At 53.0% G+C, this 16107-nt stretch overlaps 1 protein-coding gene across 1 annotated transcript in view; it reads left to right on the top strand.

Moving 5' to 3' along the window:
- Window positions 1-15795, top strand: part of TMEM121 (transmembrane protein 121) — a 41281-nt gene extending 25486 nt beyond the window's left edge. The window contains exon 2 of the mRNA XM_074876802.1: window positions 9118-15795. Within this exon, the coding sequence (XP_074732903.1) occupies window positions 9737-10675 (939 nt within the window). The 5' untranslated portion in view covers window positions 9118-9736 and the 3' untranslated portion in view covers window positions 10676-15795. The remainder of the gene's footprint in view (window positions 1-9117) is intronic.
- The last annotated feature ends 312 nt before the right edge of the window (window positions 15796-16107 follow it).

The raw sequence follows: 16107 nt of genomic DNA, 5'->3' as shown, positions 1-16107 counted from the left end.
AAAGCTGGAAACCAGAGGAAGAGAAATGTCTCCCTGGTGACCTCTGGGCTGGCATTGTTTTTCTTGCACTGCATCAAGTTGGGTGCAATGTTTATCTCCCAAGTGATGTCAGAGCAGCAGATGCCAGCGTTGCCCCCACTGCAGAAGCTGAGGCGTGCACAGCATGGGGAGGGTGATACTGAGCTTGGTGCCTGTGTGGAGGGCCAACCACATCTACCCACTGTCCTCCTGAGCCTAACAAGCACAACAACCCATCAGCACACCATTCTGCAGAGTGCCTGTTCCAGAAGGATCTGTTGGTGGCATGGGCTTAAATGATGGAGAGCAAATGTAGAGCAGAGTCCACTGAGGCCCATCTCCAGCTCTGTGGCACCACCAACCCCCTACCATGTCTCACCTGTGATTTAAGACCAGACAAGTTAATAGTTGTCTACTGGAGGAACCAGGAGTTCTCATCCTGCTAAGTTTTCATGACAACTGACAGTGAGCTATTGCCATCAGTAGTTAACATCAGCTTTACCAAAATAAATTCACCAAGGGCATGGCAAGACAAAGGTCCCTTGATTTTTGCAAGTCACCCACTGGTTCTTTCTTGCTTGCTGTCCCTGCGTTACCGAGGTTTGAGGTGAGCTTTGCAGCACTTGAACTCAGAAAAAAGCTTTTACTGGGATACACCCATGCCCCGCTGCCTGCTCACAAATCACTTCACTGGGGAGCAAAAATAGCTGAGATGCCTTCTTATCTCACGGGGATCTGGCTCAGCTGCAAAAGCACCAGGCTGAGCAGCTCCACGCCTGCTCCTGGGGGAGCCTGTCGCCCTGTGCAGGGCAGGGCAGGGCAGATGCTGCCTTAGGCCTAGGTGAGCAGCAGCATGGCAGGTGTCACTGGAGGATGAGACTTGTCACAGGAGAGCCTCTGTCTCAGGAAGGTCTCTGAGGAGGAAATAGGGGAATAAACCCTGTGGGAGCCAGCCAGGCATCGCCAGCAGTACCATCTCAAGGTGGCTTGGGAGAACAGACAGCAGCAAAATTACCCCAGGGATTAACTGGATCCCCCCATCTCTGCTGCTCGTTCACACAGCAGCATTGCAGGAGGGGGAAAGCTCCCCCCTCTGGGTTCAGATTCCCCGGTGAGGTTTGGAGGGGGCATTGCATGCACCCCGAGTGCATGGCTGAGGAGAGGGTAGCATTGCCAGGCTCAGCAGGAGCCAGCAGACATGCTTTCCTTGTATAACAGTCACTGGGCTCTGCTCCTCCATTTCTCCAGAGTGGCCAGCAGCTGCCTTGTGTTAATTAAGAGCAGAACAATCACTCTTAATCAAAGGCCAGACTGATGGCAGCAGCAGCCTGCCCAGTTCTAGCTCTACATTCCGCCTGGCTCATCCCACCGCTACTAACCCCATGCTCAGGGCAGAGAGGGAATAACAGGGGCATAATTGTTTCTTTCCCAGGGATGGCAGAGATGCCCCCTTGCTTTGTGTAGGAGCAGATCTCTCGGGGCTGGCAGATGAGTTGGTTAGCCTCCAGAGGTGCCTCCCCACCTACACGATGCTGAAGCTAACTGCTCTCCTCAAGCAGCCGTGCCCTCTGATCGCTTGGGGAGACAAGGAGGGGGAAGATTTCTTGTGACAGCAAGACACATGGTTATTCTTGCTGTCCTTCAACCCTAGCACAGCGTTTCCTCTGGGAGCTAGCACAGGAGCTCCCAAAAGCCATTGAGTGCAGAAAATGCTCCATACCTTCAGTATCAAGTAGCAGGGGTCTCCAGGATTGCAGTTTGAGAGTCAGACCCCCCTGTCCTCCCAGCTCTTCCCTTTTGAGCTTGCCCTGGTTTATATGCATCAGCCACTTGCTGCCCACAACCTTTCCTTGCATTGTGGGGGCGAGGGAGGAGGTAAGAGGATAGGTCCCTCACCTACTGCCTGTAGTCTGACAGCCAGTCTGGCCCCAGGTCAGAGAAACCAGCGGGTGCCTCTCTGCCCAGGTCTCTAGAAGAGAGCCTGCAACCAGCCCCTCATTCCTTCAGCCATCTACTGCAGTCATCCCTGCCCAAACACTCCATAGGTAGAAGATGCCTGTGGATCTCAGATGCCCTGTGAGATTGCTGGAGTTCTGCCCCAGAGCTCCCAACAGCCCCATCCCCTGCAAGCACACTTTTAGTACTAGGAAACTCCCAGCACTCTCCTATTTATAGCTTCACACAGCAGCTTCTTTTTTCTTTTAATTAGCTGACTCTCTCTCAATCATGCTTAGATGAGGTGAGGGGCAGCCAGAGCTGCTTGGCTCTCAGGCACCTGATGCTGCCAGAGCAGTGCTGAGAGCACTCTGGTGTGTTGGGTGGGGGTGCTGGGATTAGCACTCCCGGGAAAATTTTGCCTCCCTGCCAGCACCCAGGAGAGTGAAGACAAAGATGATCAAGAGCAGGGAGCTTTTCCATCCTCCATCTGTGGGAATTTCCAGCAGGCAGTGGGGGAAAGCATCTGTGAGCACTGTGTGCTGGCTCCATATTTTCCTTTCCCCTAATACTGACAATGTGAGGTTATCTGAGGACCTGGCAGTGATTCACACACAAAGGTACAGCCTCAAGCTACTGAAATCAGATCCAAATTTTATGCTCCTGGTCTGGCTTGGTCCTGGTGTGTGCATTTATGCCTCTTTGTAGCACAGAGAAAATCAAAGCTCTGGGCTTTGCTTGCAGGTGAAACTTGGTGACCGGTTGGGTTAGGCCTATCTATCCAGGAAGGTACCAGCAGAGGTCAAAGTTGATGGTGTACTGCTGTATTTTAGTGAGATGACTTGTGCAAATGCAAGTTGCAGGTGCACTGTCAACCCTGCTGTGCCTGGGGAAGGAGGGTGCCTGTGCACCAAGTGCCTCCTCACCTGTGTGATGTGCTTTGCCCCCAGCACAAGGATGGCACAGCTCCTTCAGATGAAAGCAAAATAATTTCCCAGGTAGGAGACAGGTCCAGTGTCTGGAAAAAGTGGAGAAACAGCCCAGAGAACAAATAAAGAGTATAGTTGGGTCAAAGTCCCCTAGCAGGGGCAAGTCATATCACCACTGGGAAAGCCAATGCTGGGCACAGTGTTTGCAGGAGCACTGGGGCAGGAGGGGACCTTGGAGGTCAGAGGCATGGGGAGGATGCTGATGGACTTTGGCAGAGAAGGAGCAGATCCCTATGGGTGAGGCTGGCCCAGGAGGACCCCCAAGGTAGCAGAGGGAGGAGGAGCCCCAGGGCCAGTGGGGAAAGCTCTGCTGAAGAGTGAGCAGCGGGTGCAGGGAGCCTGCAGTAGGGAGAAGAGGATGGGGACAGCTCCATGAGCAGGACCTGCATGCCATGGGCACTGAGCTCCACATTCATCTCCCACCGTGGCACGAGCACATGCAACCAGGTGTTTGCCAAATGCGCCCTGTTTTGCAAGCCCTAACCAACAAACCGTGGGGGATTTGGGCACTTTAAAATCTGGGGTTTGGTCCAGATCAGAACAAAATCTTGAAAATCCACCCGACTCGGAAACGCCAGGCAATTCCTCTACAGAAACAGCACGTTTTGCTGGGAAAATGGTAAAATGTTTTGGTAGTGTCAAAACATAGTATTATAATTTAACATTTTATGTACAAGTCAAAATGAATCATTTACCTTCTCTAAACACTATGTTTAAACACCCGAAATATCTGAAAAGCCTTTTTTTTTTTTTTTGACACGTCTGTCAAATATCATCAAACTCAGCATGTTTGTGAATGAGAAGATGTTCCTGGCAGCTCCAGCTGCCTGCATCAGCAGGAGAGCCCTGGCCAGGACAGCCGCAGAGGACAGGGCTGTGAACACAAAAGGCCATCCATCCCGCACAGGGCTCTGCTTTGGGCAAGCAGCAGTTCCCCACCCTGTCACAAAAATGATGTGATCAAGAGGGTGGTTTTATTTTTTTCCTAATCAGGCAGCAGGTCTAAAACTTTCCACTTGGGTTTCTTTTTGGGAAAGCAGGGTGAAATGAACCCCCCAAGGGAACTGAGGGGGTCTGCAGCGTGAGAGCACAGTGGACACACTCGCTGGTATAAGCAGGAGCTGGTTTTGTCTGACAGCCCTGTTGCATTGGTTATTTTAGGCAGGTTCTGGGACCAGTTTGCAGCTCTTTCCCTGTTTCTCAATGTGCCTACACGGTAAATTATCTGCAATCATTAGCAAGTGGGCTGTTTCCTCCTTCAGACACAATTAGTGGGCAGGGTCCGGAAAAATCTTCCTCAATCTCATTTCCTTCACAGGATGCTCTTGAGATGCTGGTACTGCCTGGGAGGAGGCAGGGTGCAGCCACTGCCCAGAAGCAACCTTCCCCATTCCCTAGGGTACAAGCATCCCCCCTCCGTCAGTCCCCAGGGACTGCCCTGGGAGGGGCAGCTGAAATCACAGCCTGCAGGTCAGTGAGGCTGAGCAAGACACCCACCCGCATCAATTTTCAGCAAGGTGAGGCAGGAAAATGCAATGGCATGGGGATGACATGATTTATTATTTCTCAGTCAGAGGAGAATTTGCTGTCCTTGTAAACCCCATCCTTACGTGGTGCGCAGAGCTCACAAATAATTCCGTGGGTCACAGAAAGCATGCGATGGTGGCCCAGGGCATGGCAGAGTGGGCACTGCTAGCTGGGGGAAGGGCCTTGTGGAGCAGCAGCTCTTCAGAGGGCTGAAGGACTAAGTGAAGGGGAGCTTCAGATTTACACTCAGGAAGGCTGGAATAAATCAAAGCAATTAAAGTGCAAATGAAGCTTTAAGCAATGCAGCATCCTAACTACCTGGGAAGCACGTTGTGTATACTTTTGCCTCACTCGTTCCCTCTTTTATTTATAGACAGAATTCAAATCACTTAAATAATTTAAACTAATTTGCCAGGTAGAACCAGGGTTCGGGAAGCGCCTGCTGACATTAATGAGGCTGCATTTTGACGGTGACTCCACAAGCCCTCCAGGCTTGTCTGTGGCCACTTGCTCCCCAGACCTGGGAGATGGGGGTTGTGCAGGCGCGTGGGGATGCCGGCAGCTCCCTGCACCCGCTCAGTTCTCAGGTGTAGTGCCTGGTGCCATGGCAGGTGATGCTGGGCACGGGCAGCAAGCAGAGGCGGGAGAGGGTGCAGGAGGGCACTGGTGATGGGTGACTGCAGGTTGCAGACACTGGTAACAGCAGAACTAGTGGTAATTATTCACACTGCTATGAGCCACTGGCGTCACGGTGGAAAGCGCTGTTTAATTTTCTTCCAAACTGCCTGGGCTGATGGTGAAGCAAGGCTGTGACCGCATGTCCTTGGGTAACCATGGGTGCTTTATAGCAGCCAGGAGAGCTGGGAAAAAGAGGTACAAGACCAAGAAATAACTCCTGAGCCAGAGTAGAGGCACCAGAGTAATAAGGGCAGGGGCTGGTTGCACCTCTGCTGCTCATTTTCCCTCGGTGCCAGAGGAAGCAGGGCAGAGATGAGAGTGCAAACCCTGCACTTCACGTGGGTTTGGACCCACCTGCAGGACCCCCAAGTCTCTCCAGGAAATCACAGCACCCCCCCATTCCCACCGCAGCCTCTCCTGCCCTGTGGGGACACTGGGAAGGGGCAGGCTGGGCTGTGAAATGTCATGTCCCCAAGCAAGCCCCAGAGATGGAGAGGGAACACACTGTTGCTGCCTGTCCCTGTGCTGTGCTGCCGGTCTTCACTGGTGTGGCTGGACACTGCCCTTGGGCTGTGTCTCACCAGCAGATCACAAGCTGCTGTGGGTGTTACCGAGTGCATTTGCTCACTGCGATGCAAGCAACGGAGCTGGTTGTGTAGGAGAGTGGTAGAGGAGAATATGCGATTATAGATTGAATTTTGTCCCGGTAAGGAGACCCATATTTGCCAAGACCGAAGCATTGCTGCAATACCTGCGTGTGGGAGCCCTGGCATCGAGTGGGATGCAAAGGCTGCTAGATCCCTTCCCATAGGAAGCTGCCAGCCTGGCTCGCTGGCATCCATAACACTCCAAGCTCATTACATTCAGGTGAGCTGCCCTTTATTTACAAGAATTCCTGCAGGAAGAAAAACTTTGTGAATACTTGTCTAAACAAATATTTGCCTCAGATGTGCTCTTGTGGCTATCTGACGTGCTCATTTTTTTGTTTATCCAGCACGTTTCTCAAGCGGTGTCTGAATGTACTGTCAAATGCAGTCATTTAAAAATTATGAATCAGAATTTCCTACAGTAATGGTTGTTTAAAAACTACCTGCCTTTTTTAATAGTCCTCCGAGGAGGGTTTTATGTGTCCCTTCCCTGGTAGGATGGTCACACATCACTCAAACAGGCAAGCTCTGCACAGATAGGCAGAGACCTCCGTATTTCCATATAGCACTGGGGCTGCAAGAGATGGGGAAAATACCAGCTGTGGCACAGCTGGAAAATAAGAGCTTGCACCACAGTGAATGCTTGGAAACTATTTGCAAAAAGCAAGAGAGGTGTTCGCCCTGGGTAATACAGGATTTAACCCAAGAAAAACCAGTGCTTGAGCCCTGTGATTCAGCTCAGCCCCGCAATCCCCTTCCTCCGCTCCAAAAGGTCACCGTAACAAATGAACATGTTTATCAAACCCATCCCAAGCTACTGCGAATTGTTCAGGAGTGGACGGGAAGAAAGAATCCACTGTTTGAGCATATCTTTTGCTGAAAATGATCTGCTCAGCACTGGTGGTGAAAGACTTGTTTGCTGCTGTTGTAAACACCATGAATTAATATTGTCCGGTGCCCTGGGTATTCACTGGGAGATGGGGTAGGGTTTTTCTGTGCGCTTTCATGTAGGCGTGAGGATAGCTTGGGCTGGGAGAGTGTGCCTTCCCCTGGCTTCCCAGACCACCGGTGTAATACACAGGGGCAGAGGGGCATGATTTACAAGCAAGCTGCTTCCTAACCTTAATGTGCTGTGAGGCACCCACTGCCCTTTAAATAACTGCTGTCTTTTGAAGGCATAAGTACTTAAGGGGGAAAGAAAAACACCATTCCCTCCTGAAAGACCTAATTTATCTAGAATTATCCATCCTTGGATATAAATCCCCTGTAAAACTTGGCATGAGTTTAAAAGCAGTTACAGCAATGACTGTATATTTTTATCTGAAACCTCAAGAAAGAACAAATTGAAGCCCTAAACGGCAGCCACAAGACATCTCAGATTGCTGCTCTGGTGAGAGCGGGGCTGCAGTGAGTGCCTTGCCTGGGAAGCACCATTTAGGGCTACTTATGAATCCCCCTCCATCTTTTTGGTTTCTTTTTGAGCAATTCCTGCTTGAGAAATTATTTTAACATGCCAGTTTTCCCTGCTGTGCACAAGTCTAGCAGTGGACTCAGAAGAGCAACATGGGGGTCCCAGCTGGGGAAGCAGTTTTTAAGTCCCCTGCTAACGTTTGCTGAGCACCACGTCCTCGCCTGCCACATCCTTTGGGAACCAGGGCACAGGTACATGCCTCCCTGGTGTCCACCTACTCAGGCACACGTTGGGGCTGGCTCTGACTCATCTGGCTTCCCACTTTTTCTTCTTTGTTCTTCTCTCTCTAAAGCAGAAGAGAATCCAGCTTTTATTTAAATGAGGCCCTATAAACATAAGAAGCTGCAAGACACTTCCCTGTGCAAAGTAGGGCAGGTTTTTAATGGCTTACAATTCCTTAGGCTTGGTTTCTTCCCTTCAACCTTCACCTCTGCCTCTCTCCCTAGAAGCTGAGAGAGCCCAGGTTTGCTTGTGTCCTTGTTAAGCCAAGTGGTGGGGAGAAGAAGCAGTGCCACCGGGTCCTGGGTGGGCTCTGACACTGAGTCCTTCCAACAGCTCCCAGGGCTGTCCTCAGGTCCTGGTCCCGCTCCTGCAAGCAGGGATGTCCCACAGGACGGCCAGCCAGACTGCATGCATGTGCAGGGTTCAGCTCAGCACCTTTGCAGGCCTCCAAATCCAGGTTTAGTCTCAGCCTAACCCTGGCGGGCTGGGTAAGCAGTGCTCACAGACCCAGCAGCCTGACTGTGTCACCCAGAGATGTTATCTCCAGGGCCATCATTCCCACAGTGCCAAGGGCTGGAGAAGCACAGGTTGCATGAAAGATGAGGATCCGTGGGCAGACTCAACTGCGGCATCCAGGCTCCGCAGGATGAGATGGGGTATCTATAGGGGAGTCTGTGGGGTCAAGCACTTTCCTCCCAGGGAGCTGCTATGCACGCAGAGCTAGGTGCCACATGGCATGTGATGGGCATATCTGACTGTGATCATTATCCATCTCCTCCACTCTGTGTAAGCAGTTTGATAGTACTCTTGAGTGCACTGGGACCTAGTCACATCCCGGGAGTGCGGTCCCTGCTCAGAAAAGATTAATGAATTATGCAAGCACGGTATGGTGAGAAGGAGCTGTGGCCAGGAGCAGCTGAGCCAGTCCAGAAAGCTGCTGGGACCTCATGCTGCCCTGGGCACAGCTTTGCTACCTCCTGCCATGCCGGGGACAGCCCAAGCCCTGCATGCCACCCCTAACCTCACCCCTACTTGAAGAGGGACGTGCCTCACAGTCTGCGAGTTGCTTTACCCCCTCCCCTGCTGCAGCCGTGGGCAGGCGTCTGGCAGCCTGCCACGCAGAGCACCTCTTCACACTCTGTCAGGCAGCAGCTCAAGACGTGAGAAGAAACCCCCTGAGCCCTCTCCGGAGCTGGGACACAGCCAGGGTGGGTCACCTGCAGCTGGGGGTGCTGTGGGCCCAGTGGGACTTCACAGTGTTACAGGTCACTCACTGATCTGCCTGTCTCCACCTGGGTTCTGCTCCTGCTTTCTCTGTGGGAGCAGCCGGGGCTTGATCTTGCCGAGGAGTTTTGGATGGAGGGTGCCTGTGTAAGGGCAGCATGCCATGTTTCCATGCAGGACACCCTAGGCTGTGTTTGTCCTCTATAAAAAGCTGTTCTGCATTAAGCCACATGCAAGGCACAGTGGTGGGTGGCACAGTGGTGGGTGTCCCAGCGGTGGGATGGCACCTGGTGGGAGCCTGGCCTATGCTGTGGTGTGGTGGGAGCTGAGGGGCGTTGTCGTCCTCGCCATCCCTTGGCCAGCATGTGGAGGGACCCTAACGCTCATTCTCTGCTACCTTTTCCAGGGATGGAGGGATGCACATACAGCTGGGAGCAGCAGGAGCACGGCACAGCCCTGTGGGGATAAGCGTGAAGGTGGTTCCCCGTGAGGACACAGCGGGACCCCCCCAGACCCTGGAGGAGCGTGGGGTCTCACTGGGAAGAGGAGAGCTCCCCTTCCTTCCCTGCCAGCCAGGTCTGCCTGTTACCCAGTCGCCTACCACATTTCCAGAGATCTGTACCAGGATTTGGGGCTCAGGGCCTGGAGGTGCATTAGTGCCATAGGATCGCTGGACACCCTGACAACGATGGGGGACCCACCACAGAGGAGGGACATCCCTCGTGGAGGCCCTGCACCTCTGTGAGCCCTGGCTGCTGGTGGCAGAGGCTGCCTGGGGCTGGGGGCAGAGCTGTGGTGCTTGCAGGGCACAGCCAGTGAAGGGTGAAGAGCTGGGGACAGGGTCTGCCCAGGGCCCCGGAAGAGCGGGGCTGCCAGCTGAGCCACTGCTTCTCCAGGGACCTGTTCCTGGGGTTGGGGGACAGAGCAACCCTTGGTCCCCAGACTCACCACAGATGTCCCCCTGTGCCCCGCCAGCAGGACTGCTCCCCTAGTGCCAGCACAGAGGGAGGGCCGCTCGTCTCACGATGGTGCTGCCACCGCCCGACAAGCGCCATGTCTGTCTGACCACCATTGTCATCATGACCAGCATGGCCTTCATGGACGCCTACCTGGTCGAGCAGAACCAGGGGCCCCGCAAGATTGGCGTCTGCATCATCGTGCTGGTGGGGGACATCTGCTTCCTCATTGTGCTGCGCTACGTGGCGGTGTGGGTGGGGGCGGAGGTGAAGACAGCCAAGAGGGGTTATGCCATGATCCTGTGGTTCCTCTACATCTTCGTGCTGGAGATCAAACTGTACTTCATCTTTCAGAATTACAAAGCGGACAAGAAGAACCTGGAGACGGTGGCCAGGAAAGCCCTGACCCTGCTCCTCTCCATCTGTGTGCCAGGGCTCTACCTGGTGCTGGTGGCCTTGGACAGCATGGAGTACATACGGACCTTTCGGAAGAAGGAGGACTTGCGGGGGCGCCTCTTCTGGGTGGCCCTCGACCTGCTGGATATCTTGGACATCCAGGCCAACCTGTGGGAGCCACACAGGACCGGCCTGCCCATCTGGGCGGAGGGGCTTATGTTCTTCTACTGCTACATACTCCTCCTGATCCTGCCTTGTGTGTCCCTCAGTGAGATCAGCATGCAAGGGGAGCACATTGCCCCGCAAAAAATGATGCTCTACCCCGTCCTCAGCCTGGTCACTATTAACATCGTCACCATCTTCATCCGTGCCATCAACATGGTCTTGTTCCAGGACAGCAGAGTCTCCACCATCTTTATTGGCAAGAACATCATTGCGATCGCCACGAAGGCATGCACCTTCCTTGAGTACAAGCGGCAGGTGAAGGAGTTCCCCCAGAACGCCATTGCCCTGGAGCTCCAGCAGAACTCCCTCTCCCACAACCAGACCATCCACAGCGCACAGGGCATCCCCCATGAGCCGTCGCCCACCAGCGAGATCCTCGACACATGAGGGATCACCCCCAGCCGAGCGTTGGTTCAGATAGCCCCATGCCAAGCGGAGGACGGATGCTGCTCTCTTGCTGCGCGGGGCGAGCACGACGAGCAAATCCCAGCAGCAAGGGCTCTTCTAGGCACAAAACACCAACCATGTTTTAATTGAGCTATGGAGTGTCCCCTAGACGTCTTCATCTCAGGTATAACCCTAGGAGTCCTCCAGACAAACCAAATGAACTTGCAAAGGACCTGAACCAGCTAACCCTCTCCCTCCCTCCCACCACCTTCTCCCCTCCCAAGCAAAGACCACTAAGGTTGCAGTGTCCCTTTTTACTTCTCGAGCACCTCACCTTTACTCCAAGCCTGGAACGAAGATTTTGTTACCGGAGTCCTTTTTATGGAGTGGGGACAGGGGCATAGGTGTACGGGTTGGGGGGAGGGTGGGACGTTTGAACCAGTAAACCCTGTGATCGTAGATGTCTCTTATCTCCAATGGTTGTGTTTACAATTTCCTATTTATAATGGCTCCCGGGGGCTCCTGGGCTGCCCTGGGGGCCAGTGTCCTTTGCAGTTGGTGGTGGGCAAGAGCAGCAAGCCCTGTGGCAGGGAGCGGGGCTGGGGGCCAGCATGGCTCCCTGGCCGCGGGATGAGGGGGACTGCACCTCCACCAGCGCACTACGCCGACTCTGCTGGGAGCAATATTTGACAAGCTAAAGCTGATCTAATGCTGGTGTTTTATGTATTTCATTCACTCCAAACAACTCAGCACAATATTTCTATTTTTAGAAGGGTCTCTGTCTCTCTCCCTGCCGTTGCAAGCCTCCCTGCCTGCAGCAGCCGGTGCAGCCGCCCTGGCCCTGCCGGCACTGCTGCAGGCAGGCTCAGGCACCCAGGAGGGCTTAGTAATAAGGATGGCAACGATGCACTTCACTCCAGCATCGAGCGTTTATAAAGAGGGCTGCTTTCCACAGCTACTATATTTTTAAAATAAAATATTTCAAAAAAAAACCAACCCAAAAATGAGCCAGGAAGGATGTGCTGCCCCAGGCAGGTGGCTGGGCTTGGGGATGGGCACGGGTCTCCTCTGCCGGTGTGTGCAGTGGCGAGGGTCTCAGCTAGCTGCGGGCAGTGGGGTGGGAGGCGAGGGCCAGCCGGACAATAAAGGCCCCGTGAGAGCAATGGCTTTTGGTGGTCTCTTTTCTGCCAGTGTGGGGAGGGAGGGGGGAAGCTTGGGGAGCAGTTCACCAATGGCCCAAAACACTTGTCTCCTCCTATATCCACCTCCCCTGGACCTCCAAGTGCTGTCCCAAGGTGCTGTGCCCTGCACTCAGTGAGTGGTGGGCGCAGAAAGCAAATAAATGATTTTTCCAGCTGAAGTGCTGCCCCAGGGGCTGGACACCTCTCAGCTGCCTGCACCTCAGGGGAGGCGCAAGGAGACAAGCAGAAAAGCCACATCTCAGACACACCGATATGGGATATTTTTGCTTTTTCTAAGCCAAACATTTCATTTTGAGGAGACAGAATAAAATGCCTGATGCTGTTTACATTTCTCTTCCAGATTTTCTCCTGGCTCTGCTCACCAAATTTGACCTAAATCCACAAATCGTTTCAGTCTCCATCTTTTCAGCCCATCATGATCTGTCCAAAACATTTCATCCAGCCCTGATACAGCCTTCCAAATTTAGGACCAGGCAATCACAGCTCTGCTTGGCCACCCTGTCAAGCAGGGATGATTTTGGGGGGTTTCTCTACCGGGGATAAATCTGCTGAGAAATAAAATGATATATTTGCCAACAAAAGTGGATTTACAATAGATGTAGCCAACTGGAAAAGTTTCTTCCTCTTTCCCTCAGAGAACATGAAGGGAAGAGGGCAGGTGATTTAAAAGGTATTAGCAGAAATTAATTAAATTGCTAAATTATTCTGGAATACCTATGGAATTACATATTACATCTCTACTGGTGCCATTAAAATACATGCGATTAACATCAGTACAATTAACTCCCAAGTATCTAATAACATTCTGCCATTCTTTTAGGTAATTAATTTATGAGACTTTGTTTTATAGCTCTTCCCCAGAACTGAGCAGAGGAAAACCTGCAGGTGCTGGAAGCGTGGTGCTGCTGGCTGCGGTGTGGCACTGCGCAGCCCAGGGCTGGGACGTGCTGGCTCGGGCAGTGCCCAGTATCAGGCTGCACCCGCAGCCTGGGGATAAAATAAATTACCCAGGGAAAACTCTGACAGGTTGTTGTGTGTATTTTTGTTCTGTCTCAGCCTGATATTGGAATAAGTTAATATTCCCTTGAGCCTGATCTCTTGCTAAGGTTGCCTGGGGGGATGTCTGGGAATAGTGCTTTTTCCTCCTGGTGCTGTAACCTCCAAGCAGGCTTAGAGTCCCCACAACCTTTTCCCAAGGCTGCAAGACCCTGCTTCCCACTGCTGACATGGAATTGTTGTCTTTGTGGAGAGGGGTGTCCTTGGGGAAGGGCTGCCCTGAGCCCCTGCGTTAGGAGCAGGGGTGGGAGGAGAGGTCCTGGAGGCGATGCTCCCCTGGGATGCATCATTCCCATAAAGGCACCTGAGCTCACTGGTGCCTGAAGCCCACTCTCTGGTGAAGGGAGCGATGAGAGGCTTTTCTTGTCTTCTGCTGTTCAATATCCCCCAGGGGCTCTGTGTGCATCGTGTTTCTTACTCAGCAACACAACCCTTTCTTTTCAAAGCCATCTTGGAAGCAAGCATTACAAGCCAGCCCCTCCAGAGCAGCCACAGGAAGAAGACTGAGAAGCAGGGGAGAGGAGAGGTAGCTGGGAAAGGTGGCATGGTGGGTGTCCGCGAGCAGAGGGGAGAGCCAGGGCAGCCAGCAAAGACCTTGGAGACGGTGCAGCAGTGGGAGCACTGCGACTGTTCCTCGCCCAATGCTTGCTGAGGGCAACACAAGCCACTGTTAAAATCCAGCCCTGCCCAGCAGAGACAAGACCCTGAGGAGCTGTGGGACCAGCAGGAGGGACAGCAGGGAGGTGGCTGCACAGGGTGACTGGCTCCCAGCCTGCCTGTTTGTTAGGGGAAGGTGATATTTTGCCACAAGCAATGAGAACTAAAGGAAACAATTAAAACTAAATAGGCTGGAACCGAGCAATTTTTCAGCTTTCATCTGAGAAGGTGTGTTGGCAAAAGAGCTCCTTTGTGAAATGCGAAATCCTCCTGGCAAGCTGTAGACTCCCACCTGCTGAAGCAAAAGCAGCACACCAATAATGCAGAAGAAGGGATGCAAATTCCCAGCCCTCCAGAGGAAGACCCACAGGGGCAGCATCCCTCACTGCCATTTGAAAACAGGCCACAGGCACAAGGGAGCCCGTGCGCTTGATGGAGAGAGGCCAGCGGTTCTTTGGGGACCTAAGTGGTGCTGTCCCACCAGTTACCAACCCGCTGGGCAGTGCTGAGGCGAATGCCTCCTTCCAAACCAGGCGACAGCCCCTGGAGGAGCCAGGTCCACCCCATAGCTTGAAGGGGACACCAGAGCAATGGCACCCTCTGGAGATGCAAAACCTGAGCCTCTCTGAGCCTTCCTTCAGGCTGGTCCCCCTGCCAAACATTTGGATGAAGAGGCAGCAATGGGTTTGTGGTGCTGCATGCCCAACACCATCTGTGAGAAGAACCTGGACCCAGCTCTTGTGTCCCAACAGCTTCATGGTACCTGCAGTACCTCCACCCTTCTCACTGCCTTGGGCTGAATTACCAAATATTTTACCCTCCTGGGAGCTCACATCCAGCATGCAACAGCACGAGCATCTTGCTGCTGCCTTGACCTGTGTGCTGGCGTGCTCCACAGCCAAGGGGGCTAGGAAGGCGGGTGGGGTGCGAGCTGTAGCTTTTCTTTCCTGGGGTCCTGAGAGCTCTCACATACCCTGCTTGTCCTCTGATGGTCTCCGTTTGGCAGGTGAAAATATCTGATGGTGCCCTGTGCAAGGCTGAGAGGAGGGTGGCTGGCATCCGGCACCGAGCCGAAAGCACCCTGCAGTCCTGCAGCCAGATTCTTCACATGAGCAACAGCACTGGTGTCTTTGCGAGGTCTGAAAGTGCTTGGGAGGGTTCTGGAAAAGAAAGACACCCACTAGGGCAATGCAGCACAAGGATGGCCCTGCGGGCAGACCGGCTCTCTGCAGTGCGAGACTTTGCAAACCACATGCTAAGAGCAGGGTGCCTGGGGACTGGCTGCTCTCCCAGCCCAGCATCGGCTCCTTTTTCCTGAGGTTTAATTACTGCTCGCACCCTGGTCCTTCCCCAGGCACAGGCTCCCTTGCAGTCCTGGAGCACGGCTGCTCTTGCATGGCTGTGGAGCAGTGAGCCCCAGCCCCACACCTGCTGCTGCTTTGTGGATACCTGAGAGCATCACCTCCTAAAGTAACCCTGGGGCGGTGCAGGAGACAGAGGCCTTCGGGGAAGCCAGGGCAGGGTGCAGGGAGATGCTGTCCCACCGGCAGCAGAGCAGTGGGATGCTTTGCCTCCTAACCTGCACTGCTCTGATTTCCTCCTCAAGTGCGCCATGTGCTTGTGTGCACAGCCCTGCTGCAGCAGGCACCACGCTGGACGGTGGGGATGGATTGAGGCTGCCAGGTTCTGTTTAACTGGGCAGGGTAAAAAAGGGTCTCCATTCCCTCCCTTTCAAAACCCATATGTCCTCCCCGCGGGGGGGCATCCATCCTGATGCCACCCAGTGCAGCCCCATGCACTGTCACCTCGGACCATATGCAAATAAGTAATTTTTTTTTCTTTTGTTCAATCTGGGTTAATTTGTTGAGCGGAGGGAGATTGAACATTCATGCCAATAACTGTTTTCCTTGTGCCTGCCCCAGATTCACTGCACCTCTTTAGCTCAGGCCAATGCTGCAATAAAAAACAAAGGGCAAGTGTCCAGAGCACCATAGCAGCAATTCCCGTCCTCCTAAATTCCTCCTGCCCAGGCTCTGTGGCAAAGGTTTGAGTTTCTCATTAATTTAATCCTAGCTTTTAATGCCCTGGATTTTTCAGCTGTGTCTGACTTTTAGGTCTGGCATCCTTGAAGGATAATATCCATTTAAGTTACTGATTTGGGCTTGCTCATTTAATTTCACCTTAATAAAGATTTTATGTGGTTTTGACATGTTCAGTGTCTCAAATGTATTGACATGGCAGCCTGAAGAAGCATTATGACCATAATGGCTTAGGAAACATTAAAAAGACCCTGGCAAGCTATATTGATTGCCCTCTTTTACAGTTGTTTGAAGACAAAGACCAGTCAAAGGGAAGAGCGAGTGCTGTAGTTTGTTTTTATGTGAGCTTCCCCGATGCTACAACATTTCATGTGTGCAAAAGGCATTTGTAAACATACCTCTGCAAGTTCTTCATTGGGATGTGAAGAAACAATGATCCTGTTGCTGGAATGCTGTCAGGAGGGGGATTTTGAAGGGA

This window comes from Strix uralensis, chromosome 8 (genome assembly GCF_047716275.1).
Source record: "Strix uralensis isolate ZFMK-TIS-50842 chromosome 8, bStrUra1, whole genome shotgun sequence".
In the NCBI taxonomy this organism is placed as follows: domain Eukaryota; kingdom Metazoa; phylum Chordata; class Aves; order Strigiformes; family Strigidae; genus Strix; species Strix uralensis.
The sequence above is the reverse complement of the archived record's forward strand: the minus strand, read 5'-3'. Positions and strand labels throughout refer to the sequence as shown.